General features: G+C 42.6%; 1 protein-coding gene across 1 annotated transcript in view; it reads right to left on the bottom strand.

Moving 5' to 3' along the window:
• Positions 1–20,289, bottom strand: part of LOC147703163 (integrin alpha-X-like) — a 278,416-nt gene that overhangs the window by 56,382 nt on the left and 201,745 nt on the right. The window contains exons 16-19 of the mRNA XM_086931704.1: positions 11,579–11,739; positions 8,257–8,408; positions 2,267–2,398; positions 2,026–2,099 (exon numbers count right to left, since the gene is read on the bottom strand). Of these exons, the coding sequence (XP_086787830.1) occupies positions 2,026–2,099; positions 2,267–2,398; positions 8,257–8,408; positions 11,579–11,739 (519 nt within the window). The remainder of the gene's footprint in view (positions 1–2,025; positions 2,100–2,266; positions 2,399–8,256; positions 8,409–11,578; positions 11,740–20,289) is intronic.

Raw genomic sequence — 20,289 nt, 5'->3', positions numbered from 1 at the left:
ACTGAAGGTGAAAGGGACCTGCACTGCATTCTGGGATACTGTGAGGCTTCTGGGAAGTTCTCTTAAAGGCACAGTATCCTGTTTTGAGCCACATAATGGCAGCCTATGGGGCTTGTCTGTCCACTCCTTCCTCTCTATCATTCCAGAGGGTTTTGCTGTTCAAAGCAAGGTTTTTCTCTGTGGAAAACCCTGGACAGGCTGTGCTGTTGTGGTTTTTGGTGGAATTTCCAGTTGAAGTATTGGACAGTGTAGCCTGTGGATATAGGCTGCATTATCTGTCTTTAAATTCTCTCTTAAGTGTCTATGCTCCGGGGTCCGCGCACATGGGCGGGACTATTCACTAGATTATGACTATACACAGAGATCCCCTACTACAGAAGTTGTTTTCCCTATGCACACATATTGTTTTGTGTCTGTACTAGAGACAGCCTAACCTTCATGTAATAAAAATATCATATATAAAAATGGAAAGGCTGTTGGTCAGATCCATTGATAAATGCAAAAAAGTGATGGCCGGAATGCTGGAATATATCTCAGTCTCCCAATCCATATTTTTGTTGTGCACCATGCCACCTTAGATTGAACCTAGCCATATGCAAATCAGCTTTGATCGTGTTCCACCAGGAACAGTGCAGCCATGTCAGGTCCTCTCTGAAATTGAATACAAGATAACTAAGGCAAGGTTTGGCCTAAGTAAGCCTTTTCAATCACATGCAGCTTGGTTGCAGTGGCATAGTCATCACGGAAACCGTGTCTGGGCATAACCTCACACTTAATGTGATACAATCAGTGGCGGCTCGCACAGGGTGTGCTGCGGGGCGGGGGAGGGGCAGGGTGGAGGATTAGTAAACTCGGACATACGACTGAACAGAGAACGTAATAATTACTTTCCTCCGTTCCGTAGTATGTCAGAGTTTACTAACCCCCACACTGCCCCTCCTCCGCCCCTCCTCACCTCCCTGCAGCATGCCCTATGCAAGCCGACACTGGACAAAATGAAAAATGAAAAAAGTGATGGATAGTTTGTTGAATTAATCTCAGCCAATGGAAATCACATTGGACCGATCTAAGTCCATCGTTAGTGCAGATACAACATGGCTTGGCATTTTGGGCAGGACTGCTCCCATTGGAGCAGTATCAAGGCTAATTGGAGCAAGATCAAGCCTGATTTGCACATGGCAGGGTATAATCAGAAGTGGCTTGGTGGGCAAAAAATAATGGATGTTGATGTGGCCTGAGTTATTAACATTGGCTGAAAATAATTCAAGCATTCCATCCATCATTTGTTTCTATTCTTCATCATCATGCCTTAAGTGTGATGGATATGCCCATGAGCACCTCACTTACTACACCACTGGAACTAAACTACACCTAACACAAGAGGCCCAAATAGGACAAAACGGCTTGGCAGTTTTGGCTGGACTGTCCCCATTAGATCAGTAAAAAGGGTGATTTGCATATGCCTGGGTCTAATCTGAGGTGGCATGGTGCGCAAATAAACAATGGCTTGGGACGTGGAGTTACCACTGTCTGAGATGAATTCAAGCATCCATTCAGCACTGTTTTGTACTCTTCATCAATTGGTCTTCTTAACTGTCATTCACAGGTTGCTTCCACCCACCACATCATTCTAAATGGGCAATAGGGGTGAGTATTCACAAAAAGGAGGCAAGGTAGGGAACTTTTTGGGGGCTAGGAAAGTGATTTGGGGTAGTGTTTAGAACACAGCATGTTTCAGAAAGGGCATGGAAAATTGCTGCTTCGAAATTTGTTTTTGAGAACTGAACTCAATTCTGAGTGGTGTGCATTGAAAGTTTTACTTTACATGGATACGGCTTATATGGTACAAACCACTGACTGATTTTTGGGGCAATTTCATAGATACGAGTAAAACGTAGAGTGGGATTGACTTGCATGTTGCCGGATCTAGGTCGGTTTGGTAATGTTAGGGGAGGGATTAGCACATAGAGACAGAGAGAGGATGGGGCAGGTAGAGTCACAGTGAGAACTAAGTCAAAAATGTACCCTGAGTTCTTGACAGAGACTTTTAGATCCGCAATGCACACCTCATCATCACCGCAATTCTTCTCAAACAAAACCTGAAACAAAGAAAGATGATGGTGAGAGAGAGTCAACTCTAGTGTATTGTCCTTGGGTTTCCACCAGAGGAGAAACTATCCAACCTCTTAGATCCTGTCCAAGGTCTCTGAAAGTTGAGGATTGGTTCCAAGTCCCTGGTATGAATAAAGCAGCTGGAACCTCATACCTCTGTTTGTAGCATGGTGCTCGATGCAGGGTCGAGAATCGGACGGAGCCCTCTAGCTTTCACAATGGGATCTCCAGCCGCAGAGAAGTTCATCATGATCTTCACCGGAGAAAGGAAGTCCTCTACACAGACCTGAGTGGGGAAGAGTGGAAGGATGTGACCAGGTGATACTTCAGAGACCCAGGGACAAATCTTACATCTCTGAGGCTGTATGTCAGAATATCATTTGCAAAAGTATTGTGACCTAAGTGTAATTTATAAATATATAATGCCATGCCTGGGTCACAGACGGATCGTTTTTTTTTTCTATTAACTCTAATGCTGCAATATTTTTGTAAATATTATTTAGAACACAATATTTTGTCAAACAGCTCTTTGAGATTGAGTAGTATCGGAATCTCATATTCAGTATTTTATGCAATCTTTACTGATTTTAAAATATAAATTTAAATAGCAACACCAAGATGTACAGTAGTTAAACAAGTTTTCAGCTGAATACAATAAATATGTCCTGCTTTATGGCACTATGTTGTTGTGTTGCACTGTGTTGCATTCAGTTTTGTCTGTCTTCTGATGTTGTACCCTTTCATGTTTAGGTCATCTTACTTTGCGTTATGTTATTATGTTGTATTCTGTAAGTATTTTAGAGATGCCAACATTTGCTGCTATATTTCCAGCCAAAAGCAGCACATCCCTTTAAATTGTTGGTGACGAACTACTATTTTCCATTGTTTAAGGTGGTAAGATAGCAATACTCCAGCTCTTCGACTATTTATGTCACCCGAAAACTGTGGCACATGTCTTAAATTATTACTTCCATTTCTCAGTTGATGTGATGCAGTCCCTAATTTCTTCCTCCTTTGCCCACTGTTTTTAAAACTTTTTATCTTCTTCGGCTTTCTCTTTAAACTCTCTATGCTTTTGCTATTCCTGAAATTTGGATGTATTACTTATACTCAGATTTTGAAATCGTTTTAATGGAGTATCACATGGAGTAATGACAGACGAAAAATCTGTATTTGCTCTCTCAACTCTTTAATAAATATTCTCTAGTGAATATTCCCTCTCTGAGGACCTATAGTATATCATTCTTCTACATACAATTTTGTTACTGCCCAAAATATTGCTAATGAAGTACTGGTAGCCTTCTTGTGTATGGAGAAGTTCTGGTAGTCAAAACTGCAAACACAAGAGATGGATACAGTACTAGTTGGTTACAATACAGCCTAGAAGTGTGATCTTACTCCACCGCTGCCCTAGATCACCCTACCGCTGTTAACCTGTAGCAACAGTGAACTGTATGAGTCTAGCAGTGTGTATAGTTGACTGTCTCTACATCCACAACCAATACATCACCAGCATGTACACTAACCCTCTCACATTTTCATATTTCTACACTTTAAATGGGTTGTATGTCGGAACCATGCAAGCCATTACAATGCATGGCTTTAAAGCGCGGTCTTTACAACGGTCTGTTTTTACCACTGCATTCCTTTATCACACAAGTCTTTACAACAAGCAACGACTTTCCTTAGGGGAAACCGCTGGTCTTTAGAGAAGTATCAATAACTATTCCAACTCCAGCCTGTGCAATAGTAGGGAAAGCATTGGACTTCGAAGCCCAAGGACACTTCTGCTACGGCAATCCATTGTAAAGGCTCTCATGTTAAAGGAATGCAGTAGTAAAGATGCTTAGTTGTAAAGACCATGTTGTAAAAGCAGTACGTAGTCTCCCCTATCAATGCATACTTTGCCCACATTTTGCCATCATATCTTTACTGGTACAAAAGGGGGTGGTAATGGACGGTGCATCTGAAGCAATCAAACCCTCACACCCAGTCAAAAGATCTGGGTTTAATCCATCACCGTTCTTTAGCCCACTCTGCCACCCCAGTTCAGACATGGCTATATGCAAATAAGTCTGACCCTGTGCCTCATGGGAACAGTCCAGCCCGAACTGCCAAGCCATGCCTTCCCTGGACCGGAAACAAGCTTCCGAGGACCGGTTTCTGGCATTCCAGCCGTCTTCAGCCCGGCTTGCTTGAATCCAGTGGCAAAGTGAGCAAGGGACTCACGTCTGAGCATACCCTGCCGGTCCTCGGAAGCTTGTTCCCGGTCCAGGGAAGACATGGCTTGGCAATTCGGGCTGGACTGTTCCCATGAGGCACAGGGTCAGACTGATTTGCATATGGCCATGTCTGAACTGGGGTGGCAGAGTGGGCTAAAGAACGGTGATGGATTTAATCCAGATCTTTTGACTGGGTGTGAGTGTTTGATTGATTCAGATGCTCCGTCCATCACCACCCCCTTTTGTACCGCATCATATCTTTACTAGCACATTGATAGTGACCCTATATCACCTGCTCCTTTAATCCCAGCTCTAACCACCCCATAAACCTAAACCCAACACCAATAATTAATCTCTAATTTCACTCAACCTTAATCATACCCCAACCACTAATCTCTGTACTAGCCCTTACCCCTAATCCTAATCTGACCCTACCTTTAACCACAGACCTTACCCTACCCAAATCAATAACCCTGTCAGAACGCCTAGCCCCAACATGAACTTAGTCCATAACTGTAACCCAACTCCTCACCATAACTAGCAACATCTGCTATACCCAGGGGACTAGTTTCGGGGGTAGGGTGTTTGGGGTGTTACACCCCCAATATATGTCCTATTTAATAAAACATTTGGGTACAGGAGCTTTTAGTCGGGCATGGTAAGGTGTCTGTTGGATTTCATCTAGGAATTTTAAATACTCACTCAGACACAAACACCCCTCCCACACACACATACTTGTCTCTGTTCTAAAGGTCTTAAAACATGGTTATTTTACACAATACTGTTTTAAGTACCCCCTCACAATCCAAACTACTTTCCCTTTCCACTGGCCCTTAAGTCCCCCTCATGCGCTGATTCTCATATAATGATAAACTTGATATGCCAGCGTGATTGTCGGAAAATCTGAAGTTTACACACCCTGAGTCTTACTGACCAGGCTACGCCCCAGGCTATACCTAATACTTGTCCCTATTCAACAACACTAACTGCACCCCCCGAAACCAAACTGAACAGCTCCCTGAGTGAAAACCACATCCTTTTAGGCTTTCAATCGGGCAGTTTTGGCATGCTCTCCCACTTACTGTATGCACAGTCCAAAGGCAGCTGAAGAGGTTGGATGCAACAAAATCACCAGTCCACCTTAGGATTAGCTTCTGGCTCCTCCACTTCCAAAATGGCTCAAATAGCAAGCACGGAACACAGTCCAAGCTGCATAAATGCGGAAGCCAAGCACTGTAAAAGCTTTGCTTCGGGTCAGTGGCGTAATAAAACTTGAGGGGGCCCCCTGCAAAGCACATAGAGGGACGGCCACCCCAATGCTCCAGACCCGGTCAGGAGCTCTCAGCCGCTACCCGTGCATAGTGCCGGAGGGGACCCCGTGGAGTTTCAGGGCCCCCAACACTGCTGGGGCGATTGTTCCACTACTGCTTCAGGTATCTATTCAACGCAGTAACCCTGACACCTGCTGACAGTATTTTGTTATTTTCTATCTAATTTGTCAACAGTGTTTACTTTGTGTTAGTGGTGGTAAGTGTAGGGCACTGGCACTCAGTTTTACAGACTATGATTTATTTTTTTCATCCGTCTGTGAGCCAGAGCAAGAGAGAGCTAAAGGCAGAAAAAGGGAATAGATGTGGGACAGAAAGACAAGAAAGCAGTGTCTAGGAGATGAAAAAAACCTGCATCAATGAGATTCAATGACACAGAGTTTATGATGGTGGAAGAAAGAAGCATGGGTTAATTAAGACTAGACAGCCATGGTATTCAGAAACCCTGGCATTCTGCAGCAAAGGAGGCAACGCTCTGATAAACACTTTGGACCCTTGCACTTATGCTTTTTTGCAGATTTATTCATATTCTGTCAATGCTCCACTGTGCAGACAGGATACTGTAAGTTGGACTTCAGCTATAGCTGTGTGTTCAGTACCTCATCCTCCGCTGTATACACAAGACCTCATACTCTGCTACGTTACATGGCCGCCTTCTGCTGCTGTGCTCTACACCAAGATTAGGAACTCCCTCTGCGACTCAATATGGGAGGTGCAACTGGCGACTGGGTGGCTTGCATTGAACTACATTTTCAGCCTGTGCACCCCACTACACCTATGCCAGCCTATCCCCTTCAGTGTCCCACATTTCCACCACATCCAAGAGTACCAAATATTTCTTCATGCTGGGAAATTTGCACCTGATCTCTCCTACAGCATGCTGGTGCTTATGGCAGGTTTGCAGGCCCCATTGCTATCTCCCACCAGGGCTCTCTGAGGGTCCTGTCCCAAGTGGTCAGCTACACTTTCTTTGGAGCAGGGAGTACCTTTTGCCTTGGTGGAGGCCAACCTCTTGACTCTTGCATGACAGATCTAGTCCCTAGCCACAAGCAGTGGAAATTAATCATAAAGTCTTCTTTCCTCAGCAGTCAGGCAGAATGTTTTCTTCTTTCAAATGGTTCTTCCCATGCCCATGAATGATTTGAGGAGGTTAAGGTAAGGTGCCTTTCTTATTTTGTGCACTAGCAGGGAGCGGATAGTTCCCTAAACCCAGTCCTCGCAACTTTCCTGCAAAACCTTCACCTCCCTTTTCTTTCTCAGACAATTCCACTCATTACCAGAGTGTGTCACCACAATGACCCCTGCCACCCTACCCATGCAGGAGAGCTGGTTTCCTTTAGCCACTACCCTTTGGAGACGAGGAATCCCCCACCTTGCCACTGTTAGTCTGAAAACTGGGTTTCTAGCCTGCTGGGGATGAAGCCTGAAAGAATCTGGTGGTTGTGGGAATCAATGGTTGCAGTTCCTGACAGAACCATTTGGCATTCTCAAGTAAACAGGAGAGCTGTGGAAGCTGCCCTGTGTTCTACCAGCTGATCCTTTCCCTCTTCTATATGGTTAATCCTTTCTAAGTGATCGCTTGTTGATACCAACCGTGCTTTATTGTAGTCAGAGGCCAGGCCATTCTCTTCCAAGAGAAGAGTCATGAGCAAACTAGCCAAGTTTATGGATTGAGACTCCAGAGTAGAGTTGAAGGGTAAACCAGTTCTAAACTGCTTTACTCTACACATAAATTAAACTTTCATAAAGATACTTTTCCAGTACAGTTATTAAAAATCTATTTTTTACCATTGAATTAGACTTTTGAAATTAAGTGAAAAATAACTCAAGCATTTCCTAGGCATTTTCTCATGTATAGATTTAAAGAGTAACTTTATTAAAAATCTAGGCCTGTTCCTGGAAAATGCAGCTTTACTGCCAGAGTGATAATTGTTTTCTGTCAGGGCATACTTTCCGCAATATCTACTTTTTATATTAAGCATTAAACACTGTGGGCTCACAAAGCACACTTTAGGTGTGACTTAACTTAGTATAAATCTTTTTTTTCTAAATGGCAGGGGCGCTTTTCTTTGTCCTATGTCACTATAGTGCTTTTAAACTGCAGCCAGTTAGAGCTCAACGGTGCCCTCTGAAGTCATTCCTTTTTTTCATATATGTGATCGTGTAACCACACCTAGCAGCCAAAATATGGTATTTTTCTGAAGCATTTCTTGTGTCATCTACAACGGCCTCACAAGGAAGTTAAATAAGCCACATTGCGAACAAAAAATGCACATGATATGTTCTAGGGTGAAAGCTTACAAGCTGTGCCACTATTTAGTAGTAGCATGGTGCACAGAGTTCCAAAGACAGCAACACCATTCAGAAGTAAGTGGGAGGAACATGACAAAAATGCTGTCCTTTCTTTCTGGCACCATATAAACATCTTGCTTATCCTATATTACTATCAACTTGCAGGCGTCCTCTAAGCTGTGCCTTGAATTACCACAGTAGTGAGAGACTGTTCAAAGTAGTACTGCAACAGATGTCACATGCACCAATTAATGTGGGTTTTTTGTTTTTGTTTTGTGGTTTATATTGAATACATTGCTTACCGGAGCACGAATGTTCCTCTGGATGCAAGCCTCACGCATTGACACACTCAAGGATCCCCAGTTCTGATCTCCAATCACCAGTCGTTGCTGCTCCGTCTCCCTCCGACCCGTATCCACCTTCATGGAGTAGTTTATAAGTAGGCCGAATTCCCCTATGAGTGGGAGAATAGGGTGAGGAGTAGGCAAAACAAATGAAATAGCCTTTATTTTAACAAGAGGAAGGCTGAAATCAGTCCCAGCAGTTTCTCATTATCTTCCTTACAGGTAGTCCATTAAAGGAGACCAATATGGGTGTTATCCACCTAACAGTAGAACTGTAATATGGCTGGGCTAGGCAACAGGAAGGGAAAGGTTGCCCAAAGGTTCTCCCTACTCTTGTATATCTGGTAACAAAAATAATTTAGTCCCATGTGACACTTAACATAGCAGAGGGTTAAACAGCAGAACAAACCAGAGATGCTCTAGACATATGAAAGAGGCATCCTTAATGAGATAGGCCAAAGTTTACACAAACAAATCACCATCCCTTCAAGGCACATCACTTTTGCATATGCAAAGACAAACTGAGGGTGGTCTGTTTTTGGAAAATAAAGAAAGCTCCACCTGGACCTCCATGCTGCCAGGGCATGGTGGACTAGCTGGTGCTGTTTTCATGCTGAAGGGGTGGGAGCAACATTGCTCAAATACACCCACAAAATAGCAGGAAACTTTAAACATGGTGGCCTGACAAAGGGCCTATGTCTGTTCCAACACCTAATATGAAGTTCTAAGTGTGCCACCACCCTAAATACAACATAGCCTCCTGAGCCTATCTGCCCACCATCTCTTCTTCCCATTTACTCACTTCTTCACTGTGACAGTCCACACGCTATTCAACCTCTTGGTCAGTGGAGTTTCCTGACACCCCCTCTAGCCTGCCCTCCCTGTGGTTCTCTTCACTGGGCTTCATGCTCTCAGTTGTTTATTGAATCACCTCCAGTATTTTTCTGTGGTAATCAATAAACGGCACGTCCATTCAATTAACGCCCATACACATCAGCCTAGTGCCAGGGAATCTTCCAATGAATGCACCTTTGCAATTTTCAAGAGACCTTACATATGTAAGAATGTATGCATACCAATAGGCTTTTTGAAATTTACGAAACTCCAGGCAAAACTTTTCAAAAGTTTAGCCAAACAAGGATTTTACATTTGCCATGGGAAGTGTTTCTTATCCTTAGCTGTAGTGGTGCCATTGCAGTGTTGCACCAGTGTAATATCTTACGCCTGGTTACGAGTTCGGCGCAGCGGTGCCAGCGTAACGCCGCCTCTGCTGCGCTAAACCTGTGCAAGGATCACCGGCTGTATAATGAGTTGAACTTAATTTCAACTTGTAATAGGGTTGGCGGTCCCTTGCTTTTCCCATGGGAACGGCTAAAACGTTCCAGCACGGCATGAACTGTGATGTCCATTCCATGCTGGAACTTTGTGGGGATACAGACAGGGGGGCACGTGTTGTAGCACAACACTAAAGGAGGTCAGTGAATACATCAAAGGCACTTTAGATGCTGGGGAAAGGTGGTGCTGATTTTGTTAGACCTATCAGCAGCCATTGATGCGGTCTCCACTCTAGTCTCCTGTGGCATCTGCAATCAATTGGAATTGTGGGTGAAGCCCTGAACTGACTCTTCTCCTTTTTAGAAGGAAAGAGTCAACAGGTATGGATTCCTCCCTTCTCCTCTGAGCCATGTGAGCTCACTTTGGGAGGGCCCCAGGGCTCTGCCTTGAGCCCTACATTATTTAATGTATATCTCATACCTCTTGCTAAGTTAGCAGAGGCTCTGGGTGCAAAAGTCATATCTTACGCTGATGATATGCAGCTGTTGTTCTCATGTGGAAAGGGAGAAGAGTTTCCAGGGAGTCTGATCAAAACTTGCCTGGCAGCTACCCCACCACCAGGTCCTCAGGAAGGCATTGCTAAAAACTTACCGGCCAACTTTGATGACTGCCTGTCATTCAGGCCACAAATTAAATATGTGGTGGGCTCCTGTTTTGGGATATTGCACTCTTTGAAAAGTTTTTAAATTTTGAGTCTTTTTCGGCAGAAAATACAGCTATCCATGCCCTGGTAATGTCAAGGCTTGATTATGGTAATGTGCTTTATTTTGGCCTGCCAGAGCACCTGCTGGAGAAGCGATAGCTAGTTCATGACGCAGCAGTGCATTTCCTTTTGAAACTGCCTGTTAGAGTGCATGTATCCTCTCATTTGTGCGCCATGCATTGGCTTCTTTTCAGGAAGAGAATCTTGTTTAAGCTCTTCGATGCGTCAGATGGCCCCTGGCCGTCCGATGTCACGGTGTTCGTATGCGTTGGACGGCCGGGAGCCGTCCAAACTGCGCACGCATCAAATTCTGCCGCGGTGCGGCGGAATTCGCACCGCGTCGAAGAGGTTAATGCATTAGTGCTTGTGCGTGGAGCTTTATATCTGTCGATGCACAGGTCATCTTATATGTCCCAACAAGAAATCTGAGATCTGCCAATAAACTACTGGCATAACCTCTAGAATCTGGCAGGCCGGAGCAGGGTTAGATTTCTGAGTTATCTGGGGTCTACAGCATTGAACAAGTTCCCTTTAGAACTCCGTGCTGTTAGTAATCCAGCAATGTTTAAAAAACTCCTGAAAATCTGGCTCTTTAAATGGGTTCGAAATGATGGAGCATACTATCTCTCCGACCAGTGCAGTGCGCCGGGACACTCTACGGAGTAGCTGTGCGCAATACAAGTTGCTTTCATCATCATTATTTTGTGCTATTTTCTAATCACAAAATGCATTCTAATAGCTTTGAAGCACTCCATGCTCAATTCCTCAAATGAATTTCCAACTTTCTCATTTCATCAGCCCAGAAGGGATCAATGTTTTGCTTCTTCATTCCTCTTCAATATTCCCAAAGTGAAAAAAATCAGGCAGCCCTGATCTAGAACAACTTTGTTCTTACTCTTTGTTTCAGCAACAATCATCTACAATTGATCTAACTACCCAAAACGTAGCTTTTAAGGAATTAACTGCATCGCTGCGGCGGTCATTTTTGCGCTGCGCGGCTTTTTTACAAAAATTGCGTTACATGACGAGCTCAGCTCGTCATCCGCACACGCCCCCCATGGCTGATGACGAGCTGAGCTTGTCATCAGCCTCGAAGGGGTAAAACAGCCTAATCATTGCTTTTATTTTTTTTATCTTAGTGTTAGGACAGCCTAAAGGGTATTACTGCACATAAACCCTAAAAATTAATAATGAATACAACGAAGTGCTCTAGTGAAACCCTCCAGGTGTCCCCCACCTTACCCAAACGATCACGGCTGACCCTTGTCATGTTGAAGCAGATGGTGGTTGTTCCAACCAGCAGCGAGGGGTTGTGCGTACGCCAGGAGCACTCTACACGGTCAAGGGGTATTCGGGGTGGGTCAAAGGTCATGTAGGATGATACCGCAACCACAGGGCGAGATCTACTCAAAAAAGACGAGGAAAGTCATAGATTAGCAAAGGCGGGATGGGGAAGAAGGTTTAACAAGAAGAGGAGAAGCAAGAGCAAGTAAGAGAGGCGGTAACGTGAGAAAGACAGAGCAATAATTAAGATTGGAAACAGCAACAGGACAGCATAACCTCAGGAAGAAAGGGAGTAACCAATGGTAGAAAAGGATCAACAGTAAGGTAGAAGGGGTAACAGCAATGGAGGAACAGGGTACAACACCAGAAAGGGTTGTGTCACAGCAGGGTGAGAGGGGATAGGCAACACAAAGAGGGGTGAAGTAGTTAGAAGTGAGGTAAGAAAAAGCACAAGTGGGGGACCAATGGCAGAAGGAAAATGACAGCGGCAGATTGAGCGAGAGTGTCAGAGGTGTTAATATCAACGGATAAGAGGAGATCTTAATGGAAAGAGGACAACCAGGAAAAGAATGTGGCAACAAAAGAAAAGAAGGGGAAAGTAAAGGTAGAGCAGGACAAAGCTTAAGGGGGCAACAGAAAGTGGGAGGGATATAATGGATGGAGTCAGTCCCAGCAAAGAGGAGCAGGACAGCACAGTGAGAAAGAATAACAATAAGGTAAGATATGGCAAGATCAGTGGGGGAGTGACACTACAATAGAAAGGTAGAGAAGGCAGTGGGACAAGATTGTTGGTGGAGAGGTAGAAGGACATGGTAATTACAGAATGAGGGGCAAAGGCAGGGAGAGATGGGGCAGTGGCAATAGGGTATGCAGGAAAGGGGTGATAGAGGCAACAGGGCGACATAGGTAATAGGAGAGACTCTTTGCAACTCTATCACAACTAAATCTACCACTTCCCTCTCTCGACCTTCAAAGCAGCCTCCTTTCATTTTATCCATAGACCACTCAGACTAAACAAGCACTTCCTAGAAGAAATCCCAGACTTTGTCACCTCTGCCTCCATGGAACACACCCACCCCATATTCCTGAGAGATTTCAACCTCCTCTGCAACTCTAATACAAAATACATTCAACATACTTCTCAACACACTGAAAATAAAACAACTTAATATTTTAACCCACTCTAAAGGCAATAAACTGGACCTCAGCATGTCAGTGTCTTCTAATATCCACAGCCAGACACCTAAGGGCCTGGACTGGACTGACCACATTGCTATCCTCTTCACTACTACATATTCTACTTCTCAGCATCAAGGCCGACAAAAAAGAGGTAAGGAAAGCTTCTTTTTCAGTAAAGACGTCTGGAAAAACTCCAAGACGAACTAAGCAACCTGTCAGAACTCTTTCAGCCACATATGCCAATACTAACCATAACATCTGGAGCACCACTATGAGAACTCACATTGATAGTTATGCTTCACTAAAATCCCGATCCCCCCAAGCCAAAGCCCTCAACACCTTGGTGCACTCATGTGCATAAGGAAAATAAATATACCATACAAAAGGAGGAAAAGAAATTGAGAAGACCAAAACTCCCAGTTTACCTCACCAAAATGAAAACACAGCTCCAATTGGCAATCATATATAATCACAGCTAAAGCCTCCTTAAGCCAAATAACATTCTCAGATGTCTTTATTTAAGACAGATCATATCCTCCCCCTGCTAATGAAATGCTTCCTGGGCCCAGCCAACATCACCAACTGCTGTCCTCTGACCCACCTTCCATTCATAGGGAAATCATTGAGAAATTAAACATCATACAGCTACACGAGCACGTCAGCCAGAATAGCCTTCTACAGGTCAATCAATCAGGCTTTACACCATGCTGCAGCACTGAGACAGTCATGTTTCAAGTATACTTCACACGCCTTCTTTCTCAATGACAGAATTGACCACTGCATCTTTGATCCAGTTTGAACATTGTATAGCCTTTGACACTGCCAACTATCCAGCTCTGAATAACTCTCTGAAAACGCGTGAGATTTTCAGCCACTGTCTTGTAATAGTTTGCATCCTACTTTACCAACTAGTGCAAGCTTGCGCAAAAAGGTTCTCTAAGATAATGGACAATCCCAGTCTTCCGCAAATGGGAGCTCCATCATTTTTCCCATCATCATAAGCCTCTACATGGATCATCACAGATCCATTCTTAAAGACAGCAGCATTAAAGTCCATCAGTACTGAGATACCCCAACTTTAGTTGAAAATATATTCACCTAACAACCTACTAAGGATCAAATTCTGCCTTAAACTCATCCAGTCTGGGATGCCATCTAACTTCTTGGAGCTACACCCCACAAAGACTGAATTCATCCTGTTCCCTATAGTCCCAGAAACAAGCCTGGCTCTCCAATTTACATCTACAAGGCTTTAACACCCAGCTGACAGATAGTGCCAAATCTCTGGGATTCATACTCAACATAGACTTCTCATTCATGCAACACATTACAAGGAAGACCAAGATTCCTGGTTACAACTCTCAAAAGTGAAGCCGTTTCTCCTGGAGAATGACTTCATGCTTTTGTCCTCTCCCATCTGGCTTGCGGATATCTTCTTTTCACTGGTCTGCTCGATACCACCCTAGTACCCCTGAAAAGTATCCTAAGCATCAGCATGGCTCAAAGGATAAAATACATTTGACCACATTCCTACCATTTTAAAAGATTTATACTGGTTCCCCTTTCCAGCCCAGATCATCTTTAAGACAAGCTCAATCATTTATAAAGCCATTAACAACAATACCTCAGGGGCTGAGGCAAACAAACCAGCAAAGTCTGGGGGACAATGCAGATGTGGAACGTAGACATCCCAAACTGGAGATAAACCATTGCAAGAAGGAAAATACACAAGGCAAGCCTTCTCTGTTTATGGCCCCAGGAACAGCATCCCTACAGATATCAGATCAGTACCAAATCTCCAACAGTTCAAAAACAAATTGAAGACACATCTAGGCCTGAGTTTTTGGTCAAGCTTTTACGTTTTTAATATTGTGATACCTAAGTATTGTGTCAAGAATATTTTCGTACAAAAAGAACCTGTCACAGAATATTGTTTTCAAGAATATTGTTTGTTTATGCAATATTGTTTAAAATAATATCAGTTTAATTAATTATTTGCTTAAATATACTTGCTAGAAATATTGTTTTTCGATTATTTTATTTTAATATATATTACTTAATATATGAATTGTATGTGTTAGTATAATTGTTATTGATTTTGTGAAGTATATAAAGCAATTTAAAAACAATATTTGTACTTTATCATGTAGTAGAGGGTTGGGTTTGTAAGGGAATAGGGTGGGAAGTAAATTGTATTATAATTAATTGAATTTTAGTGTTAATTTTGTATAGTGAATTAAATATTGTGTTGATTAATAATTGTGTAAATTGTTTTATGGTTAAATAGTTATTGTATATATTGAAGTATAATTAGTTATTTTTAATGTTTATTTACATTTAAATGGGTTTTTGTGTCCTCATCTGTATTTAGCAATTATAAATTGGAGATGCAAAAAAAAAAGACACAGGAAAAAAGGGTTTTTCTATTTCGACTTTTTCTTGTGCCAATATGTGAGGGAGTCTGATCTCTCCTTTGCGGAGGGGATGTATTGGACATCTCGGACCCTCCATTGGTCTAGCCGTATACCCCTTTCTTTTTTCTATTTTCTTTCACCATTATGACAGGACAAACGGAATTACCGCTCCAGGGTTATCAGTTCAAACCATCTTGAACATTCCTGGCCTGTATTGCTACCACATAATCATTGGGCTAAATTAACCATAAAAAAATGATGGAGAAAGAGACAATAATAACAGAAATCACTAAAAAGAAGGAGCTACCACAAAGAAAAAATTAAATAACTATACTTAAGGCAGTTTTTGTTACATTTGCCTACTCATACACCAGTCATCCCAAACATTTCAGAATTTTGTTTTTTTTAAATCCGTATTGGCCTATCCAGTTTTGCAAATCTGTGTATCGAGTTGAGCCATTCACACCCTACAGGGGGAACAAGTAGAATCCACTTAATGCACAATTCTCTGCGCGCCAATAAAATTAGCAAAAACATAAGGGTTTTATATTGTTTAGATACGTTGATTATTAAATCTTCATCTGGTGTTACACCAAAAATAACCTGCGGTAGACTCACCTTAATTTCATGACCCATAATACTGGAATTCGTTTCACCTACTTTTTCCCAAAAGGTTTGGATGGAAGGACACCGCCAAAACATATGTGCTTCGTCTGCATCCACTTCCCCTCATTTGAGACACTTCACATCTTTGGTGTCCATTTTGGATAACCTTCGCGGGGTCCAATATGCCATGTGAATAGTAAATTAATGTTTTTTTCTTAGAGGTGCAGACTTTACACTTTGCCATAGAAAAGAAAGAGATACTTGCCATAAAGTGTCAAGATCGTAGCTCGGCAGTTCCTTCCTCCAAATTGATTTAAGCCACGGCTATGAGTCATCCTGGGACTGAACTATGATCCAGTACCATTCAGCAATTTCTTTTCGACCCGAAGGAGTAGTAGCAAGTTCAGAATCAAAAAGTTTGTAACCGTTTCCACTTCTTCTCAGTGATGTACCCCAACTAGATAGCTGGTAATATTTAAATTTGGAGACAGCCCCTTCTGTAATGTCCTGTATCTTTTGCCATGAGATTAACCCCGACCCCTCTAGCAATTCACCCCATCTCTCAATTCCCTTTGCTTGGATTGGAACTGCAAGAGAATCTAGTAGACATACCGGCGTTCTGGGTGAGTTCCATATTGGAGCATAGGTGCTATAATAGGGAATACGCAATATCACTCTTGTTTGATGCCATACTTTACTAGCTGCCTGCAAGATTTTTAATTTCACTTTTTAAAAAAAATTCGATTCTCCAAATTTAAAGAGAAAAAACCTGGATTGGAGCTGGAAGCCTAATGTCAATGCCCGGAATAATGGTGTAAAAACAGCAGTGTCACCCAAAAGCTGCCTGAAAATGTTTAAGTGAAATACTCTCTGGTATTGCAGAAGATCTGGGCTGGCGACCCCTCCATTTTTCTTTTTTTCCCGGAGCTTTCGCCAAGCTATTCGTGGTCTTTTCTTACCCCAAATAAAACTAGAGAAAAGGCCTTGTGTCTTAGTTATCCAGTCCTTCTTAAACTCCAATGGAATTGAATTGAATAGAAATGTATATTTGAGACTTGGAGCTGACAAGAAAACTCTGTGTGCCCTAGTCCTATTGGAATTATCCGCGGCGTTTGACACCGTTAGTCATGGCTGTTTACTATCGCGGATTCAGGACCAAGGGATACAGGGCATGGTTTTGGCCTGGCTGACTTCCTTTCTTACAGATCGTTCTCAGCGAGTACAACTCGCGGATCTAGTGTCCAAATCAGCCGTCCTGACTCAAGGAGTACCTCAGGGCTCGGTACTATCACCTCTGCTCTTCAACATCTATTTGCAGCCTCTGATTGCTGCTTTGAACCAGATGGACTGTAGGGTCTATAATTACGCCGACGACACACAAATTCTGATCCAGATTGACCAGTCATCCATGGCTTACTTGACGTTCTCAAGTTTACTATTAACTGGATGTCGGCTAACTCACTAAAAATAAACCCGGAAAAAAACGAAGTCCTAGCAGTCACCACAGCTTCAAATCCGTGGACTGATCTGTTCTGGCTGGCAGAGCTGGGGCCTTTTCCGGAATCTGAAGTGGCAGTAAAAAGTTTGGGTATCAGAATTGATGCCCTGCTATCTATGACACAGCAGGTGTCGGCTGTAGTGGGTACATGTGTTAGCCTGCTGCGCCAGCTCAGGAAAATATCCTCACTGCTGTCTTTTTCTACTCTTAGACTGGCGGTGTCTGCCCTGATTCTGGCACGTCTTGACTACGGCAACTCTCTATATTATGGCCTACCCAAAAATCTTCTGGCTAGGCTTCAGGTTGTAATGAACGACGCTGCTAGATTAATCTACAAAAAGCCCAGGTGTACTCAGGCCACGCCCTTACTTCAGGATTTACACTGGCTTCCAATTATCCAGAGAACTAAGTTTAAAAGCCTCTGCATAGCACAAAGGCCATCTATGGCTCAGCTCCTAGGTATATTTTAAGGACCGACTGATTAACTATGTGCCAAGGAGGGCCTTTCGGTCGGCTGAGGCATGCAATTTGGTCTGTCCCCGGTTTAACCTTGCGTCTATGGGTGGCAGAGCCTTTTCCAGTACCATCCCTCAAGCCTGGAACCGCCTTCCAGTGAAACTCCAGAAAGAAACTAATCTCCTCCCTTTTAGGAAGAATTTGAAGACTGTGCTTTTCTTAGAGGCTTGGGGGCCCCTCTGAGCTGGTGGTTCTGTGTTTCTCACCGGTGGTGTGTGTCCGTGGATAGCGCTTAGATACCCCTGGGTGATAATGCGCTCTAGAAGTTCATAATAACATAATAACATAACATTTGGGTAAAATTGCCATTTTCAAAAGGTTCGATTTTATGAAGAAGGATAGAGGTAGAGAGTCCCATTGTTGCAGTTATGCCCTAACCTTAAATGTTACTTTATCAAAATTTGCCTTTGGTAGTAAGTCAAGCTTCTGAACCACCTCTAACCCTAGATACCTAATACTATGTCAAATCTGATCACACCTATAATGCGTGTTCCATTGCATGACCTCTGTTTTGACTGGATTAACTGCATATCCCGATACCTCCCCAAAACTTTCTAAAGTTTCCCAAATAGCTACCATTAAATCTTGAAGATGTCCAGTAAATATCATCAGGTCATCTGCACAAATGCATATTTTCTTTATCCATCCATTACAGGAGAATGGAATAATATCCTTACACTCCCTTAGTTTAATGGCGAGCGGCTCTATATACAATTTAAACAGTAAAGGTGAAAGCGGGCACCCCTGCCTAGTACCTCTACATATTATAACCTGAGAGGAAAGAGTGCCATTTACCAAGACTCGTGCAGCGGGATTTTTGAACAATGATTTAATTGCCACAAGAAAATGATGGCCTAGATTAAAGTGTTGAACTACTTCTTGAAGAAAAAAACAGTTGACCCTATCAAACGCTTTGGCTGCGTCACAAGTCATTACCGTTAGGGGCATGGCATTTACAGTGGCCAAATCGATAGTGCCTATTAATTCATGAGTTAAAACATGCAAATGTCTACCCCTAAATAAAACCCTTCTGATCATTGTGAATCAGTAGGCCGACCACCCTCTCCAACCTTTTTGTAATTACTTGTGTGTATATTTTATAGTCTGAGTTGAGCAGGGAGATAGGCCTATATGACTCGCAAAGTTTTGGATCTTTATTAGGTTTTAATAATATAATTATTTTGGCCAAATCCCAGGATGAGGGGAGATCTTGTTTTGCAATATAGATGGAATTAAAGTCAAGCAGAATGGGGGCACGTTCCTCTTTCATAAGAGAATACATTTTGTTTGAGAGGACATCAGGTCCAGCAGCTTTACCTTTCTTTAAGCTTTTAATAACCCTGTAAATGTCTTCTATTGTGAGAGGAGCCGATAATTCCTCTTTAAGTTCATCACTGAGACAGGGGAGGTTAATCTCTTGAAAGAAAGCTGCTATTTGACCCCTATCTGGATTTAAATTCTCTGTATAAAGATCCTGAATTTTTACAAATGCCTGCTTAATCTCCCCATCTTCAGTGATTCTATCCCGGTATGTGGCCATTTTACTTCTCTTATTATATTCCTGACTTGATCTCCTCTTATCTTCCACGCTAGAAGTTTACCGCAACCTTCCCCATACTCATGATTTGCAAGTTTACTTGCCTCCCATTTTTGTTTTACTTTGATCACCAAATAATCAGCAAAATTATTCTTTGCTTTTGTTAATTCCGATTCTGTAGTTAAGTTTTGAGTAGCTCCTAAATTCCCCTGTGCCTGCTTAATTGCATCTTCTAATGCCTGAAGTTCTGCCTTATCCTTTTTCTTATGATATGCATTGATACAGACTAGTGTCCATCTGATATATGCTTTGTACGAATCCCATACCCTATCTAAAGAGGCAGTATTCAAATTAAAGAGAAAAAATTTGTTTGTAATATATTTCAAATTTTTCTATTGTTGAGGCGTCTGAAAGTAGAGATCGATTTAAAGTCCAACGTCTTTCAGCTGTTTTATTCCTCAACTCAAATTGTAATGAAACTGCCAAATGGTCAGATAAATGCTCTGGGATATGTACCACATTTCTAATATGTTCACTAATCGAAGCTGACACTAAAAAGAAATCAATCCTGGAACTATGGCCATGTTTTTTATTATGAAATGTATATTTTCCTGCTTCTGACCCCGCCTTGAAATTCCTTAGAGACCAAATATCCACGAGTCCTAAGTCTGTCTTGAATTATTTGTTTTACTGTTGCTCTCATTTTTGGTACTGCCAACGCCGCCCTCTTAGATGTTGTATCCTGTGCTACATTCAAGGGAATATTGAAATCAAGTCCCAAAATAAGGGGTTCATTTACCTCGATTAAACGTAGAAATAGTGTTTTTAGGGGAGCTGGTTCATCCAAATTTGGGCCATAGTAGCCTACCAATGCAAGCCACCTGGGTTTCTCCTAATATGCTCTGACAGGATTTTTTAA

The sequence above is a fragment of the Lissotriton vulgaris genome, chromosome 7, assembly GCF_964263255.1.
Source record: "Lissotriton vulgaris chromosome 7, aLisVul1.2, whole genome shotgun sequence".
NCBI lineage: Eukaryota > Metazoa > Chordata > Amphibia > Caudata > Salamandridae > Lissotriton > Lissotriton vulgaris.
Note: the sequence above shows the minus strand (reverse complement) of the source record. Positions and strands in the feature narration are given on the sequence as shown.